Source organism: Carettochelys insculpta, chromosome 8 (assembly GCF_033958435.1).
Source record: "Carettochelys insculpta isolate YL-2023 chromosome 8, ASM3395843v1, whole genome shotgun sequence".
Taxonomy (NCBI): domain Eukaryota; kingdom Metazoa; phylum Chordata; order Testudines; family Carettochelyidae; genus Carettochelys; species Carettochelys insculpta.
The window spans coordinates 32,899,152-32,915,254 of NC_134144.1; the positions used below are offsets into that span (position 1 = coordinate 32,899,152).

At 41.8% G+C, this 16,103-nt stretch overlaps 1 protein-coding gene across 7 annotated transcripts in view; it reads left to right on the forward strand.

Moving 5' to 3' along the window:
* Window positions 1-16,103, forward strand: part of LNPK (lunapark, ER junction formation factor) — a 146,329-nt gene that overhangs the window by 69,056 nt on the left and 61,170 nt on the right. For all 7 annotated transcript variants that reach the window (XM_075001540.1, XM_075001543.1, XM_075001539.1 and 4 more), the window contains 2 exons: window positions 1,103-1,161; window positions 14,029-14,069. In XM_075001540.1, the coding sequence (XP_074857641.1) occupies window positions 1,103-1,161; window positions 14,029-14,069 (100 nt within the window). The remainder of the gene's footprint in view (window positions 1-1,102; window positions 1,162-14,028; window positions 14,070-16,103) is intronic.

The window sequence follows — 16,103 nt, forward strand, 5'->3', positions numbered from 1 at the left end:
CTTTGTATAGAATAAGTGCCACTCACATGACGTATAAAGAATAAGTCAGCAATCATTGTACTACTTTATAACTTTATGATAGTTATTAGACTGTGAGTTTAAAAGCAGAATGTCAATATTGTATGCCTTTGTTAGTCCTGTCTTTGTGGATGACTTGTTGTGTGTGACCTTCAACGGTCGCTTCATCTATGTGTCTTGACATCTGCGGGCGTAAAATTGTGATAGTGGATAAATAACTGACCTCTCAGGCACTTTGTGACCATTAATTGTTGTAAGAATGTTAATCATGTAATATATTATATAAATGCCAAGTATATGCTTATTAAACAGTGACACCATTATGTTAAACTTTGTGGAATTTTGCTTATTCTTTGTGATGCTAAACATGATTTTTGGTAACAAAATTGCTTTCACTTCCCTACAGACTTCTAATATTTATTATTGGAGCCCAAAACTTCGAAATGGCCATGCAAATGGCCATTTTGAAGTTTACTAATGAAGCGCTGAAATACATATTCAGCACCTCATTAGAATGCCAGCAGCCATGGCACTTCGAAATTGATGCGTCTCGCTGCTGCGTGGCTTGTCCAGACGGGGCTCCTTTTAGAAAGGACCCAGCAACTTCGAAATCCCCTTATTCCTAACAGCAGATAGGAATAAGGGGATTTTGAAGTTGCTGGGGTCCTTTCGAAAAGGAGCCTTGTCTGGATGAGCCGCGTGGCAGCGAGCCGTGTCAATTTCGAAGTGCCGTGGCTGCTGGCATGCTAATGAGGTGCTGAATATGTTTTTCAGTGGTTCATTAGTAAACTTCAAAATGGCCATTTCGAAGTTTTGGGCTAGTGTAGACATGGCCTCAGTGTTTTTTCTATCATTTGTAAGAGATATTGGAGAGGAATAATGCCACCTTTTGTGCAAGTGTTTAACACTAGCTGTTCTTTGATATTTACCTTCCTGTTAAACCTTCAGAATAGGCTAATTGTAAGCCATTTTGGAGGGATGCTGGTCATTCAGTAGTTGAGGGGGAAGTTAGCGTCCTATTACAAGTTCAATTATTTTCAGTGTTTTATTAGTCTTTAATGTAAACTAATTTCTCTTTCTCTAGAATCTGGTTTATAAGAACACTGCTCATTTTCTTCTTTTCCAAAAGGACGGAAAGAAATAGTAAGTATTGGAACTAATTAATAACAGGCATGAAACTCAGCATAAGGGTATTCAGGTGCTTGTGTTAGATAGAATTGCTTCCATGAGAGGAAAGATGATCTCTTGGTTGAGGCTCGGAACTGGGACTTTTAAATTCTGTTCCTGCAATTACTTCCTTGGAAAGTCACTTAGGCCTGATCAACACTAGGGGATAAAAATCGAATTTGCATCTTAGGCCAATTTTATAAACCAACGGTCTTCACCATTGTGCTCAGTAGGTTGGCTTTAAGGGGCTCTTAAGGTTATTTTTTTTGTGCTGCTGATTTCACCAGGAGTAACACCAAAAACTGGTTTGTCAATGTCGACTTAATGCAAGTGCATACGGCAGCATTATTAAAATTGATTTTATTAGCCTACAAAAATATCCCACAGTGCATCTCAGTGTGTCCTTTCTAGTCATTGCTTCGCCTCTGCTGCTCTCCAGGTGAGCAGGAAGCAGTGGCCATCAGCCTGGGAATTTTGAATTCATTTCCTTTCCTTTGTGGCCGGCGTGGCGAGCAGACCAACTATTTGTCATGAGTTCTCAGGATTGCAAAAGAGCCCCAGCATGGAGCCATCAGGAGATCCAGGATCTCATTTTTGTGTGTGGGGTAATCTGTGCTGAGTAACGTGCAAAGCAGCAAAAGAAATGTGCACATTTATGGGAAGATTTCCCAGGGCACACTGGAGAGGGGTTATTCCAGGGACTCCCAGCAATGCTGAGTGAAAATACTTCCCTCAACACTGCCGTGTGGCTGGTGGGTTGTGTAGATCCCACTTCCAGACAGCGGAATGTCCTTTCCAAACCACCATGCATTTGGAGGGCTAGTCCCTACCCCACACACCATGTGACTGCTGGGCTGTGCAGACCAGGCTTCCAGACAGCGCCACATCCTGTCCTATGTGGGGTTCAGCGCTTAAGAGGGCTTACCCTTGTGGTTCCCTCCCAGGGCTAGCAAGAAATACTACAGTCACCATGCTAAGCCAAAAAGAGGATATTCCCTACAGCAAGGGTGCACAAAATTGGGGGCATGACATTTTCTAAGCGGGGAGTGCAGTGTGATTGCCCCCATCCCCAGCTTCTGCTGCATCTGCTTTCTCCTGTGTGGCCTCTATTGCTGCGTCACCAAGGGAATGGAGAAAATGTCATATCTTCTTTCTTTGTGACAGTAGTGGCCCATGGGGTCACTACAAATGATTCCGCTGATTATCTACACCAGCCGCAAGTGGCATTTGGATATCGTGAGCTTCACTGGGGGAAGAGACTCTTGGTCCAGGAGTAGTCTCCTTAGTTTACTTGAAGTAATGGCAGTACTTGAGCCACGACTGTTCACCAGGCGGATTGGCACATCAGTAGCTAGCTCTGACAGTGACAATCATTAAAACATCCTGATGCAGCGGGAGGCTTTGGAAAAATGGTCATTTGTTGTCAACGTCGGGGGGAGTAAGCACAATGCACTCTGGGATGATGACATCACACGTGCACATCCACTTGTGGTGACTATTTACCTAGAAGACACTGGCACAAAAACCCAAAATACCACAGGGCCATGGAAACTGTGGGATAGGTGCTCACAGTGCAGTGCTGCCGCAGTCGAACTTCGGCAATTTAGTGGGGACACACTAAGGCTACGTCTACACTACAAGATAAATTCTAATTTATTAAAATCGATTTTATGATGCCATTTTTTAAAATTTGATTTTGATTTAGACATATTGCTTCCACACCAAATCACCAAACATTGACTGTTGCAGCAGTGCATTATGGGAACCTATCACACAGTTCTGTCAGCTCTGCATTCTGAGCCGGGAGCCAGATGCAGTGGTACAGTCAGTTTCCTGGATCCCTGCAGCTTGGGGGACTGGGAAGCTGACACTGCAGCAGTCCTGGTCAGTTCCTGGCTCCCGCTAGTAGCAAGGACCTGGGAAACAGGTGCAGCAGCGCTGTCAATTTCCTGGGTCCCTGCAGCTTGGGTGACCTGGGAAACTGACAATGCAACAGCCTTGGTCAATTTCTTGGCTTCCCTAAGCTGCAGGACTGGGAAACTGACAGCTCAGCACTCCTGGTCATTTTCTTGGCTCCCACTAGTAGTGGGGATCTGGGAGCCAGGTGCAGCATGTAGCTTTTTGGGGTACATATGGGACACTTTTGGGGGCTAATAAATTCGAATGAAAAGCATGGCGCTTCCACACTAGCCTTTATTCGACATTTTAAACTTGAAATTGATGCTATACCCATCCGTTAATATCAACAGTTTGTTATTGATATTAGGGCAGACTAAATCAAGCTAATGACATTTACAGTGAACACAGTGATGTTTAAATGTTGAGCGAACTCCTTTAAATTTGATTTTTATCTCAGAGTGTAGATGCAGCCGATGGTGACTTCGTGAGCAGGTGTGGACACTCAGTTTCAACTTTGTGAAATCTAGTGTTACAGAGTTGATGTCAACATATTCGATTTTATTTCCAAGTGTATACATACCTTTAATCTCTGTTCTTCCAGTTACAAAATGGTAACTGCCTCCATACTGGGGTGTTGTGAGGTATAATAGATGGATGCAGGGACCTTCAGCACTAGTGCACCTTGATCCTTCCTATTCTCTGGCTGTGGCATACAATAGTCCAGTCCCCTGTGTGTTTCCTTACTTTGGTCTCCTTTCCAGGGCTTGGCTAGTTGTGTGGATGCTGGGTGATGAAGGTAATCTGTCACACAGGAGGAAAGAGGGTCTAGGGGTCCTTTCTGGCCTTAATTTTGTGATTCTGTGGCCGTGTCTACACGAGCCCCAAACTTCGAAAAGGCCACGCAAATGGCAATTTCGAAGTTTACTAATGAAGCGCTGAAATGCATATTCAGCGCTTCATTAGCATGCGGGCGGCCACGGCACTTCGAAATTGATGCGCCTCGCCGCCGCGCGGCTTGTCCCCACAGGGCTCCTTTTCGAAAGGACCCCACCTACTTCGAAGTCCCCTTATTATAAGGAGCCCCGTGGGGACGAGCTGCGCGGCGGCGAGGCGCGTCAATTTCGAAGTGCCGCGGCTGCCCGCATGCTAATGAAGTGCTGAATATGCATTTCAGCGCTTCATTAGTAAACTTTGAAATGGCCATTTGCGTGGCCATTTCGAAGTTTGGGGCTCGTGTAGACACGGCCTATGTGAGACATTCATAAAGTCCGTGACTGGAATATAAGCACGTCAATTAAATACAGGTTGCAAAAGAGTTACTACAAGTATTCTGGCAATATTTTTACTGTCTTAATGTCATCATGTTCAGAGAAATAAGAAATTAGAAAGCTCTAATGACCTTCTTTTGAAGACACTTGAAATTTTGAATGATACCTTTAGTATAGCTATAATAGTACCCTATTGAAGACACTGCTGCTTTTTAAATAGTGAGTTAGACAGTCAAGCATCATTTTCTTGATGTAATATTAACATGTTATCCTTTTGAGAACTGCCTATCCACAGCAATGGGAATTCCTGACCTTTTTTTAAAGTACAGCTAGACCGCAAGGGTTAGTGTTCAAAAGGGATGGCCAAAATTATTGTAAAAAGATAAATTCTAAGGCAAAATTAAAAACAGGCAGTTATTGGAAGTGGGTCTGTCAGTAGCATTTAGAATTGAGATGTCTTTTATTTAAAGCTGAGATTGGTACTACACACCTACAGATGTAGTCAAAATATGTTAAGAGAATTCAGATTTGGCCCTCTCTCTTACGATTCAAAGGCGATTCAGGAACTGAACTTAATTTTAAACACCTTGTAATTTACCAAGTTCTGCAATGTAACTTTTGACAGTCTTGTGATTCAACGTTGCTTAAGTATTTTAGATAAAAATATACCTTTTTTTCAGTGTGCTCCGGGATGATTTTTCTTTAGAGATGAAATTGTATCATTGTATTGGGTGCTAATATCCAGTACTTTTTTTGTCTCATGTTCTATACTATGGCTGTGTCTACACTAGCATTCCTCTTTCAAAAGAGGCATACAAATGAAGGAAATTGAAAATGAGGTGCAGATTTACATATCTGGTGCCTTATTTGCATATTCTTTTGAAAGAGCTTCTTTTGAAAGAAGAAAAGCAGTGTTGATACAGCTCTTTCAAAAGGAACCCCTATCTTTGAAAGAAACCTTCTTCCTTAAAAAAAAAAAAAAAAATTCTTTCAAAGATGGGGATTACTTTCGAAAGAGCCGCGTCTAGACTGCTTTTCTTCTTTTGAAAGTTCTTTCAAAAGATGAATATGCAAATAAGGTGCCAGATATGTAAATCTACACCTCATTTGTATTTTTGATTTCCTCATTTGCATTTGTCTTTTGAAAGAGGAATGTTAGTGTAGACGTAGCCTATCTGTATAGTTTGCTTCTGTATTTTAAACTTACAGATATGTTTAACTCCACTTAATACTCTTTGTTAAATCTGTGTGGTGTTGAATTTTTAAGCCGCTTGGACCATGCCAAAATGAATTAAATCTGCACCATGCCAGAAAATGGGAAGGATTAAGCTCTCTCTGTAAACAAAATGTGGCCCTAGATTTTTTAATGTCACATTTTTTTTAATCGAGTTTGGATTACCTGTAAGCAGTGACATTTTGAACAGGCAAAGAAAATTAAAATGTATTCTTAAACTGAACAATTTTGGCCAAAAACTAAACAAACTAGATCATACTTCTCTTCCTCCATACTTTCTTACTTCCGAGTACACCTGCTAAACTTAGTTGCAGTGACAGTGTGGTGGGGGGTTTTTGTTTTTTGTTCAGACAAGGGCTATTATGGGAGGCTATTTTTTCATCTCGCCTTTCACTCTCTTCACAAGGTGTAGTGGGAGAGATTTCTGTTTTCTGGGGAAGGTGAATGCTTTAAATACTGCTTTATATTCTAAATGTGGTTGAAAGGGATGGACAGATAGTGAGAGTGTTGAATTGAGCTTGATAAAGCTTGGCCTCATTTCATCAGACTCCTATGGTAATTTCTGGGCTTTCTCCGTATTTGCCAAAAGGAGAACATGGAGGAGAGTAGGGTGGCTCAGTATTACCTTGGCTACAGTAGGGGAGATGAAAATATATTGAGAGGTTGGATCATCAGGTGATGTGGTAGAGGGGTTTCACTGACTAACACTGAAATATGAAGCAGAAGAATGCAGATAACGCTTCCTTCAGCAATGAAGGGTCCTGTGGCACCTTAAAGACTAACAGAAGAGTTTTGAGCACGAGCTTTCGTGAGCACAGACTCACTTCATCAGATGCTGGTCTTGGAAATCTGCAGGGCCAGGTATAAATAAGCCAGAGCAAGGGTGGGGATAACAAGGTTAGCTCAGTCAGCAAGGGTGAGGCTTACTAGCAGCAGTTGATCTGGAGGTGTGAACACCAAGGGAGGGGAAGCTGCTTTTGTATTTAGCCAGCCATTCTCAGTCTTTGTTTAAGCCTGAGCTGAGGGCGTCGAATTTGCAGATGAATTGTAGCTCAGAAATTTCTCTTTGTAGTCTGGTCCTGAAATTTCTTTGCTGTAGGATAGCTACTTTTAAGTCTGCTACTGTGTGGCCTGGAAGATTGCAGTGCTCTCCTATGGGTTTTTGTATATTGCCATTTCTGATGTCTGATTTGTGTGCGTTTTATTCTTTTACGTAGAGACTGTCTAGTTTGTCCGATGTATATAGCAGAGGGGCATTGCTGGCACATGATGGCATAAATTATGTTGGTAGATGTGCAGCTGAATGAACCCACGATGGTGTGGCTGATCTGGTTTGGTCCTGTAATGGTGTTGCTGGTGTAGATATGTGGGCAGAGCTGGCAACGAAGTTTGTTGCATGGATGGGTCCCTGAGTTAGAGTGACTGTGGTGCGGTGTATAGTTGCTGGTTAGGATTTGCTTCAGGTTGGCAGGTTGTCTGTGGGCAAGGACTGGTCTGCTTCCCAAGGCCTGTGAAAGTGGAGGATCATTGTCCAGGATGGGTTGTAAATCCCTGATGATGCGCTGTAGAGGTTTTAGCTGAGGACTGTAGGTGATGGCTAGTGGTGTTCTGTTGGTTTCTCTCTTGGGCTTGTCCTGTAGTAAGAGGCTTCGTGGCACACGTCTGGCTCTGTTGATCTGTTTTTTCACTTCCTCAGGTGGGTATTGCAGTTTCAAGAATGCTTGGTAGAGATCCTGTAGGTGTTTGTCTCTGTCGGAGGGGTTGGAGCAAATGCGGTTATATCTTAGTGCTTGGCTGTAGACAATAGATCGTGTGGTGTGTCTGGGATGGAAGCTGGAGGCATGAAGGTAGGCGTAGCGGTTGGTAGGTTTACAGTACAGGGTGGTATTGATGTGGCCATTGTGTATTAGCACCGTGGTGTCCAGGAAGTGGATCTCCTGTGTGGACTGTTCCAGGCTGAGGTTGATGTTGGGGTGAAAGTTGTTGGAGTCCTGGTGGAATTCCTCCAGAGTCTCCTTCCCATGGGTCCAGATGATGAAGATGTCATCAATGTAGCGTAAGTAGAGACGGGGTGTTAGTGGACGAGAGCTAAGGAAGCGCTGTTCCAGGTCAGCCATGAAAATATTGGCATATTGAGGGGCCATGCGGGTACCCATAGCTGTGCCGCTGATTTGAAGGTATATATCGTCGCCAAATCTGAAATAGTTGTGTGTGAGGATAAAGTTACAGAGCTCAGCCATCAGATGTGCCGTAGCATCATCAGGGATACTGTTCCGAACAGCATTTATCCCATCTTTGTGTGGGATGTTGGTATAGAGAGCCTCTACATCCATGGTGGCTAGGATAGTGTTTTCTGGTAGGTCATCAATGTCTTCCTTCAGGAGTCACATATCTGGGAATATGTTTAAGACTTCTGTTTCTAGGGTCTCTGGAAGGCAAGATGAAAGAATGGCCTCCCATAACTTCTTGATCTTTCTTGTTAGACATATCATGTGCTTTCTCTGCTCTGGACCCAGCTTAGCCTTTAAGATTTTTTAAAAGAAAATAACACTATTTCCAAAATACTGACACTGTGGTATTAAATACAAGAAGGAATCAACTGCTGACTTTAGCTGAGCACTAAAATATACAAAACTTTCCTAATAGTGGCTTTCAGAAATTTTCCTTGTAGTTCCTGTGATCGTCACAAACCCAGTTATCTAATTTTGCATTATTACCTGATTCTTCTACCACAGGGAGGTCACTGGGACGTGCTCTATGAGGTTAACTTGTGGATTATTTTTTTTTCCACTTCTGATTTTTTACAGTGATCTGTACAATAAAAATGAATTGGCCATGTTTTTAAAATACAGTGGTGTCTGTTAGGGTCACAGCTGAAGACCACTAGGAAGTTGCACTTGGTGCAGAATGCAGCTGCTTGTCTGTCCTGTAGTATTAACCATTTGTCAATTGCTTGGTTACACTGGCATCATCTTGCTTCTGCATGCGGTTTGAGTTGTTGTCTTCAACAATGTGGGCTGTTGGGGAGGTTGCCTCCCTCTAGTGATTTGCTAATCAAATTCAGTACAGTAAACCCTCAAAATACGTGGCTTCAGGTTGCATGTAACTCTCTTGAACGTGACTTAAGTACAACTTGAAGCTGCTCTGTGACTGCCAGTCTGCCTAGCTGCCTGCTCCCATCCAGACAGCCGAGTCTAATATAATGTGAGATTACTGAAAACTGCTTTAACCATAGTTTGTTCTACACATCCCAGAACATACTGGACACATTTTCTACCAGGTCAATGAATCTTTCAGGTCTTATCGAAATACATGCTTACAGCCAATTCTTATTAACTAAATCTAGGACTTAATACTAAAATTAAAAAGGAGAGTTGTATATACTTAAGAGATGAATAAATGTGTGTAAAGTCCTTAAAGTAGTTTCATAGCAGAGATGGTGAGACAGCCAATTTGTAGAAGTCTTTCTGAAACAAATGAAAAAGGTTATAGCCTAAGAGGTAGTTCAGGTGCAAAGTTTGTTCACCTCTTTCCATGAGAATTCCAGGGTGAATCCAGAGTAAAACTGGAGACCTGAAGTCTTGTAACTTGGACTTTACTTGTCAAAGTGTGAGCAGATGTGAGATAAAAAGAATCATGACCTGAGGCATCCTTTATAGTCCTTCAGCAGGTTGGTACCCTCTTTACAGCTGCCATCTCAGCAAAACCTTCCTCTGATGAAATCTCGCTAGCGTATATTGTTCCTTTTAAACAAATGTTATGTTTCCCATGTATGTGCAGGTATTTAGTTGTAGTCATTAACATAAGCTAGTTAACCATTCAAGATTGTCAAACTGCTTGTGCCAGCATCAGGCAGTTTCCACCGCTGATGCTCTGCATTTAAAAGGCTGATTAAGCATGCAGGCTGCTGGTCACACATGGGGCAGAGCAGTGAGGAAGCAGGGAAGAGCCCGATTGCCACAGCACGACAGATGCTGAGCCAGCTACATGCTGGCCGAGCCTTTTACATGCAGAATAGGGGCAGTTAACTGAGTAACTAACAGAAACTTTGGCAGTTACTTGGTTACCAGATTATTTGCTTTTTAACATCCCTAGTGAAAGCTGCCCCTTCTTTGTATAAAATGTTTTAAATTATGTACATATGCCCAAATAAATACATTTGTGGTGCATATTATAAATTAACAATTAAAATCTCTTTGATCAAAGAAACCTGCCAGCAAGAAATGAAATGCTGATAGCAAACACTAATGTAAAATGTTTTAAATTTTGAACACAATTTAGAAATAATGCAGAATTTTTCCAGACTTCTATGAATTTGTTATAGCCTAATTAATGGTTATTTAATTTGATTAGTTTTTTCTTTATTTAAACCTTTTCTCTATTTTGTACTATCTTTGTGCAAAACTGGTGCTGACAAAATAAGTTTTGAACCCACAATCTGAACTGAACTGCTAAATAAGACTAAGGGAGGGAAATATATCTGTAAATACCTGTACATATTTCTGATTGTTAGAATGCATTGTTCACTTGTAAAAGAGGTAGCAGAGAGCAGGTAGTATAAAGGGAGTTTGTTCCTTTATATTGCAGACACTGGCTCATTACAGTGAGTTTTCTGTAGGTGCTGAACTTTTAGTAATGGATATCAGGAAAAATCTCACATACATTTGACTTACTTTTTTATTTTTTCTTTTGGAGATAAAAAGTTAGTGTCGTGTCTACTGACAGTAACACTGTCCTTCTGCTCTATGGCGATGAGATGATTTTTTGGTTAGTCATATCTTCTCTGACAAAACTGGGGTTTTGTTGCAATTTGGAAAGTCTACCTGGCTGATATATATAGATCCTATTGATCCATCTGGCTGAACGACCCTCTGGCCTTGTGATCCAGTAAAGATGAGATGAGATGCCAAAGCCTGTTTGCAGGGTCAGTATTGATTCAGATTGCAGACTTTTTCAAAGGCGTGAAGCAGAAAGTGTCTGTTCCCTCCTCTGCCCGTCCCCCAACTGGGACAAGTACATTCATGTCAAAGCTCCATGTAGTTAAGGGTCCTCTGACCCTGTCTTGACTCACTGGAGTTTCTTTACCTCTCAATTCTTTCATTGCCCGTTCATGCTGCTTTTGTCTTTCTCGGTCTTGCTGGTCTTTATGTTAGTCTTCCAGGTCTTTTAGCTGCAGTTCAATTTCCAGACATCACAGCTCTACAGAGGAGGTGCTAAGAAGTTATGATCTGATGCTGGTTGAGTGGAGTCTTGTAACTCTTGGGTTTGGCTGGTTGCCCCCAGATCCTTTCTGATCCTCAGCTTTGTGAGTGCTTGAAATGCCCTCGGGGGGCTGTCCTGATTGTTCCGCATCAGGATGGCCTCAGCTTCATGGAGCAATAGTTCTCTTCCAGCTGGGCAATGAGCTAGGTTTGAGTGGATTTGCCATTGGACACCCTTCTCGCTTTGCATAGCTCGACTATGTCCTTTTTAAGGAGATGGTTATAGACCATGTCCTTGATGTTTCCAGGGGTTGCAAACTCACAGGCTGATGCTCACAGTGCCCCATGATTTCCCAGAAGTGCCCCTTCAATGGGCCAGCCTCCTTGTGGGTCACAGCCCTCCTGCTGGTCAAGCTGTAGACCCCTCCGCTGTCTGGGACCAATTCCAGTGGACTCCAGGAGTAACCCCTCCTTGGGTGTGAATACCCCCTCTTGAGGACCACACCCATACTCTGTTGGATTAAGCCTCAGAACCCTCTGCCTCTGGGAACTGCACCTTACTGCCCTTGATCACACCTGGATCTTGCTAGCCACCCTTCTTCCTCCTGCACCCCAGTCACTTACTTCTGGATACTCCATCTGTGGGGTGCAATGCATTCTACCTCTGCCGTGATTGTTGAGGTTGCAAATTATCTAGTACTTGCAAGTGGACTGCATGAGACTTGTGTAAAGTATTTTAGAGAGACAGTTTAGATGAAGTAGTATCTTTTATTCGACCAAATGGTGTGCGAGGCAAACTTTCAAGCTCATGCAAAGCTCTTCTTCAGGTCTGGGATATATGTTCAGAATGAAGCTCAATTTGAAGTGGATTAGATTGGTTAGCATAGGCAGTTAACACACGTTTCAGGGGACCATTCAAAGATAAATTGCCCAATAATACTGCTCCAGTTTTGGAGAGTTGATGATAGAATCATAGGCTGGTAAGAGATCTCATGAGGTCATTGAGTCAAACCACTTGCTGAAAGCATGACCAGCCCCAACTAAATCATCGCAGCCAGGGCTTTGTCTACCCAGGATTTAAACATCTCTGTGGATGGAGATTCCACCGCCTCTCTAGGTAACCCATTTCAGTGCTTCAGCACCCTCCTAGTGAAATATTTTTTCCTAGTATCCAACCCAGACCTTCCCCATGGCAACTTGAGACCATTGCTCCTTGTTCTGTCATCTTTGACCACTGAGAACAGCCTCTCTCCACTCTCTTTTGTGTCTCCTTCAGGTAGTTGAAAGTTGCTATTAACACCCTCCTCACTCTTCTGTAGAATAAATAAGCTCAAATCTTTCAGGCTTTCTTCCTAAGTCATTTTAGTTGCCCTCCATTGGATTTTTTCCAGTGTGTCTGCTTCCTTTCTGTAATGGAGTCCCAGAATTTGACATAGTACTCTAGAGGTGGTCTCGCCAGTGCTGAATAAAGGGGAATGGTCATTTCCCTCAATCTGCTGACAGTGCTAAATGTACTCCAATATGCTGTTAGCCTTTTGGCTACAAGAGCATTCTGAGTTTCCAGCTTGTCATCCACTAGTCCTTTTCTGCACAACTGTTGCGTACCCAGTTGGTCTCCAGCCTGTAGCAGCTCTTAGGATTCAGCTGATGGTTTAGTGGGCTATAGAGTTTTATAATAAGCCATAAATCTGTTTGTCTATTTTATGCACAGTGTTCAGTATCTAGAAAAGCTGTGAATTTAAGCTCCAAGGTTTATCTTTTGAAGAACCTTGGATTAAGAAACCAGATATAGAGCAATTGTTTTGTGAAAAGTGTTTACTCACAGGTGATGTGATGTTTTTTTCATATTTTTCATGACAATTCATTCCAGATTGTAGTTATTCCCTGGTTTCACCCATATAACAGTTACACATTTAGTACACTGGATGAAGTACACAATTATCGGAGAGGTATCTCTGTTAGTCTGTATCTTCAAAAACAGGACTTCTTGTTGTTTTTGAAGTACACAGTGTTCTGTCTAGGTATGTGTTGGACTCAAGGATCTGGAAAGTTGTGTTGTGGGCAGTGTTGATCTTTGTAGTAGTGGAGAGATGTCTGCAGGATTTGTCCATTGTTTTGACAAGTTTTGGTTCTGTGAAGTGATGGGTTCTGGTCTGCAGGGCACTGGCTTCTGATGATTAGTGTGGAGAGATTGAGGTTGTTTGATGGTCAGAAGAGGGGACTTATCACAGCATAGTCCTTACTGGGATGGATTGTAATTGTTTAATGATGCTTTTTGTAGGTTCCAGTGAGGCATGATAAGTGACAAGTAGGGATGTGTGGTCAAAAAGGGTTTTAGTTCTCTTGGGATATCTGGGTGCCCTGTTTTATGATGTAATCTGTTTTTTCTGATGTAATATCCTTGTTTGGTGAATGCAGTTGTAAGTTTAAGGTGATTTTCCTGGACTTTCTCACTTTTCTCAGAGTGGTCACTCCATCTCTGACTTCTCAGTCTACAATACCTTCAAAAGATGAGCCTGTGAGCTTTAATCCATAACTTTGCTAAAAGCTGGGGCGTATTGCAACAATGTGCAATCCACTAACCTCTATACCCCACGACTGGGGAGTTGTTAATGGGTCACTTCATCTTGAATGATGCCTTGAAATATGTGCCGACTCATTCTTCTAAAAACAATGCTTTCCTCCTCCTATGTATCTGTGACACTCTGAGCACGTTTTCCAGACCTGAAGAAGAGCTCTGGACGAGCTTGAAAGTTTGCTTCTCTCATCAACAGAAGTTGGTCCAAGAAAAGATATTACCACACCCACCTTGCCTCTCTAATATCCCACACAGGTTCAGCAGCACTGTAGAATGTGTATTATGTATGTGGATCTAGGACTAATAGATACTTTAAAATATTTTCTGTCAAGTCAACTAAATGAGCATATTTAAGCAAACATGGCTGTTGCACCCATTTTAATATAGATCAAACAGGACTTGTGCTGATACTAATTGTATAATTGGTGCTTTTAAAAAGGTTTTATATTTAAATCTATTGGCACTTTCGAAGTTTAGGTGGCTTATTTAAAACTCTTACATGAAAATAAATTTGGAATGAGGAGGATTTGCTGAGGTACTGGGATTACTTGGGGCCAGTGAACGAAAATATTTGGATTTTACAAGTGAGAAAAATGTGTATCTAATCTGTGCTGGAATGTATTTATCACATTGTACAAATTAACACAAATCTTTTTTTTTTAGATGATGCATTGGAAGAGCTAAAATCCCAAAAGAAGAAAATAGTGAGTAATTTTTTTTCAAATAAATCTGTCAATTATATCCTGCGAAACATTCTGCCAACTTGAAGTTGACTGAAAAATATAGGGTGGGACAAAAAGGAAGCCTTATTTTTGGAATGTGTTCACTGTTCACAATTTGAGGGTTTATCCATCACTGAAAATAACTGCAATTCTTGGATGTGAAAATCCTTTAGTTTTACTGGACGTCCCATCAAACCAGTGGTCTTGAGACTGTTTGATCTACAAACTGATCTTATTTAATCAGGGATTGAGACATTTACCTGAAACTCACTGGCATGAGGACTTAGCCTATAGTCAAGTGAAAAATGTCTGTACTGGTTTGTCACTAAAACCACATCCAGCAATTTAAAAATACAATTGTATTTTGTTGTGATAACATTGTCAATTAACTTTGTTTGCTTGAGCTGAAAGAAGGTAACTTTTCCTACTAGTTCCCTTTCTGGCTTTGTTCTAATTTTGCTTTTCCATGAGAGATTATAATGTATTTCTTCGTTTATTACCTTGGCATTTTCTTCTTTTACTTCTTTCTCCTGGCAGTGTTTTCGAGCACCTTCCTTTCATTTACTCTCTTTCAGAATCTCTCTTCATAATTTGTTTTTTGTCTGTCCTGTCAGCCTCTGCCTTTTTGAGTTAACCCACTTTTTATATACCTCTTCAAATAACACTTCCAGGTAGGTCTGAAACTGGCATTCCCAAGGCCTTTGCTTCACCTGGATCAATCTTAATCTTAGTAGACTGGATTTTCAGTTAAAAGAATTCTTTCTTTCATCATAGTGGTGCAGTGTTGGGAACCCTTCCACTCTGGTTTACAATGTGATAAGTAGGATCTTTGTTCACTTATGCCACGATTACACTGCATCCTCCTACTCTGTGCTGTCGAATGTACACTCAAGTTCCGATGATTTGTCTTTGGAAAGAGCTGTCATCCAAAGTCACTAGACTCCTTTCATGATCTGGTCCTTGTAAGTTGTATTCTCCAAGTTACTTAGGCTTGGTCTACACTAGGAGATTAATTTGAGTTTAGGCAACTTAGGTTGATTTTATAACAAATTAGTCTTTACAACAAAGCATGTTATGTTGGTTTTAAGGGGTCCTAAGGTCAACATTTGTATTTTTGTCGACTTTTCACAAGGAGTAAAGCCAAATTTGAATTTGTAAGGTCGACCTTATGGTTGTGTAGATGAAGCATTATTAAATTAGAGTTATTGGCCTCCTGATGTGCCCCAGTGTGTCTACTCTGGCCATCCATTTTCAGCTCTGCTGCTCTCCAGATGTGCAGGAAGCAACCTGGGAATTTGAAATGAAGTTCCTTTGTGGCCAGTGTGGTGAGTGGAGCAGACGGCAGACCTCAGAAGCCCACCTCAGTGTTGCACCTGATCATGAATTCTCAGGGTTGCAGATGAGACCCATCATAGAGCATGCATGAGATCCAGGACCTCACTGTTGTATTGGGGGATGAATCTGTCCTATTGAAGCTACGACCCGCCATAGAAATGCAATCATATATGCAAAGATCTCACAGGCTGTGGAGCGAAAAGTATACATCAGGGTCGCCCAGCAGTGCAGTGTCCAAAATAAAGGAGCTCAGGCAGGTGTACCAAAAGACAGAAACAGCAAATGGACTGGGTCATCTTTCTATTTTTTGTGAGCAACTGCATGGGATTCTAGGGAGTGATCCATCCACTGCCCCAAAAGATTCTCTTGGTACCTCTGGAGATACTCCTCACAAATCCTCTGGCAACAATAAGGAGGATATGGTGGATGAGGAAGAGGAGGAAGAGGAAAACAGTCAGCAGGTGAAGGAGTTGATCTTGGAGACAGCTAGCTGTTTGTAACTTTGGATCCAGTCCCCTCATCCCAGTATGTTTTGCAGCCAGACCTTGATGGTGTTGAGGGCATTTTTGGTGAGTTTTTTTTTGTGTTTTTTTTTTTTTTTTTATATAATGCTATATATAGGCTACAGCTGTGAGTGTGGGAGTGGGTTAATCTCTTGTGGCTGGTATGCCTAGGCAGCCC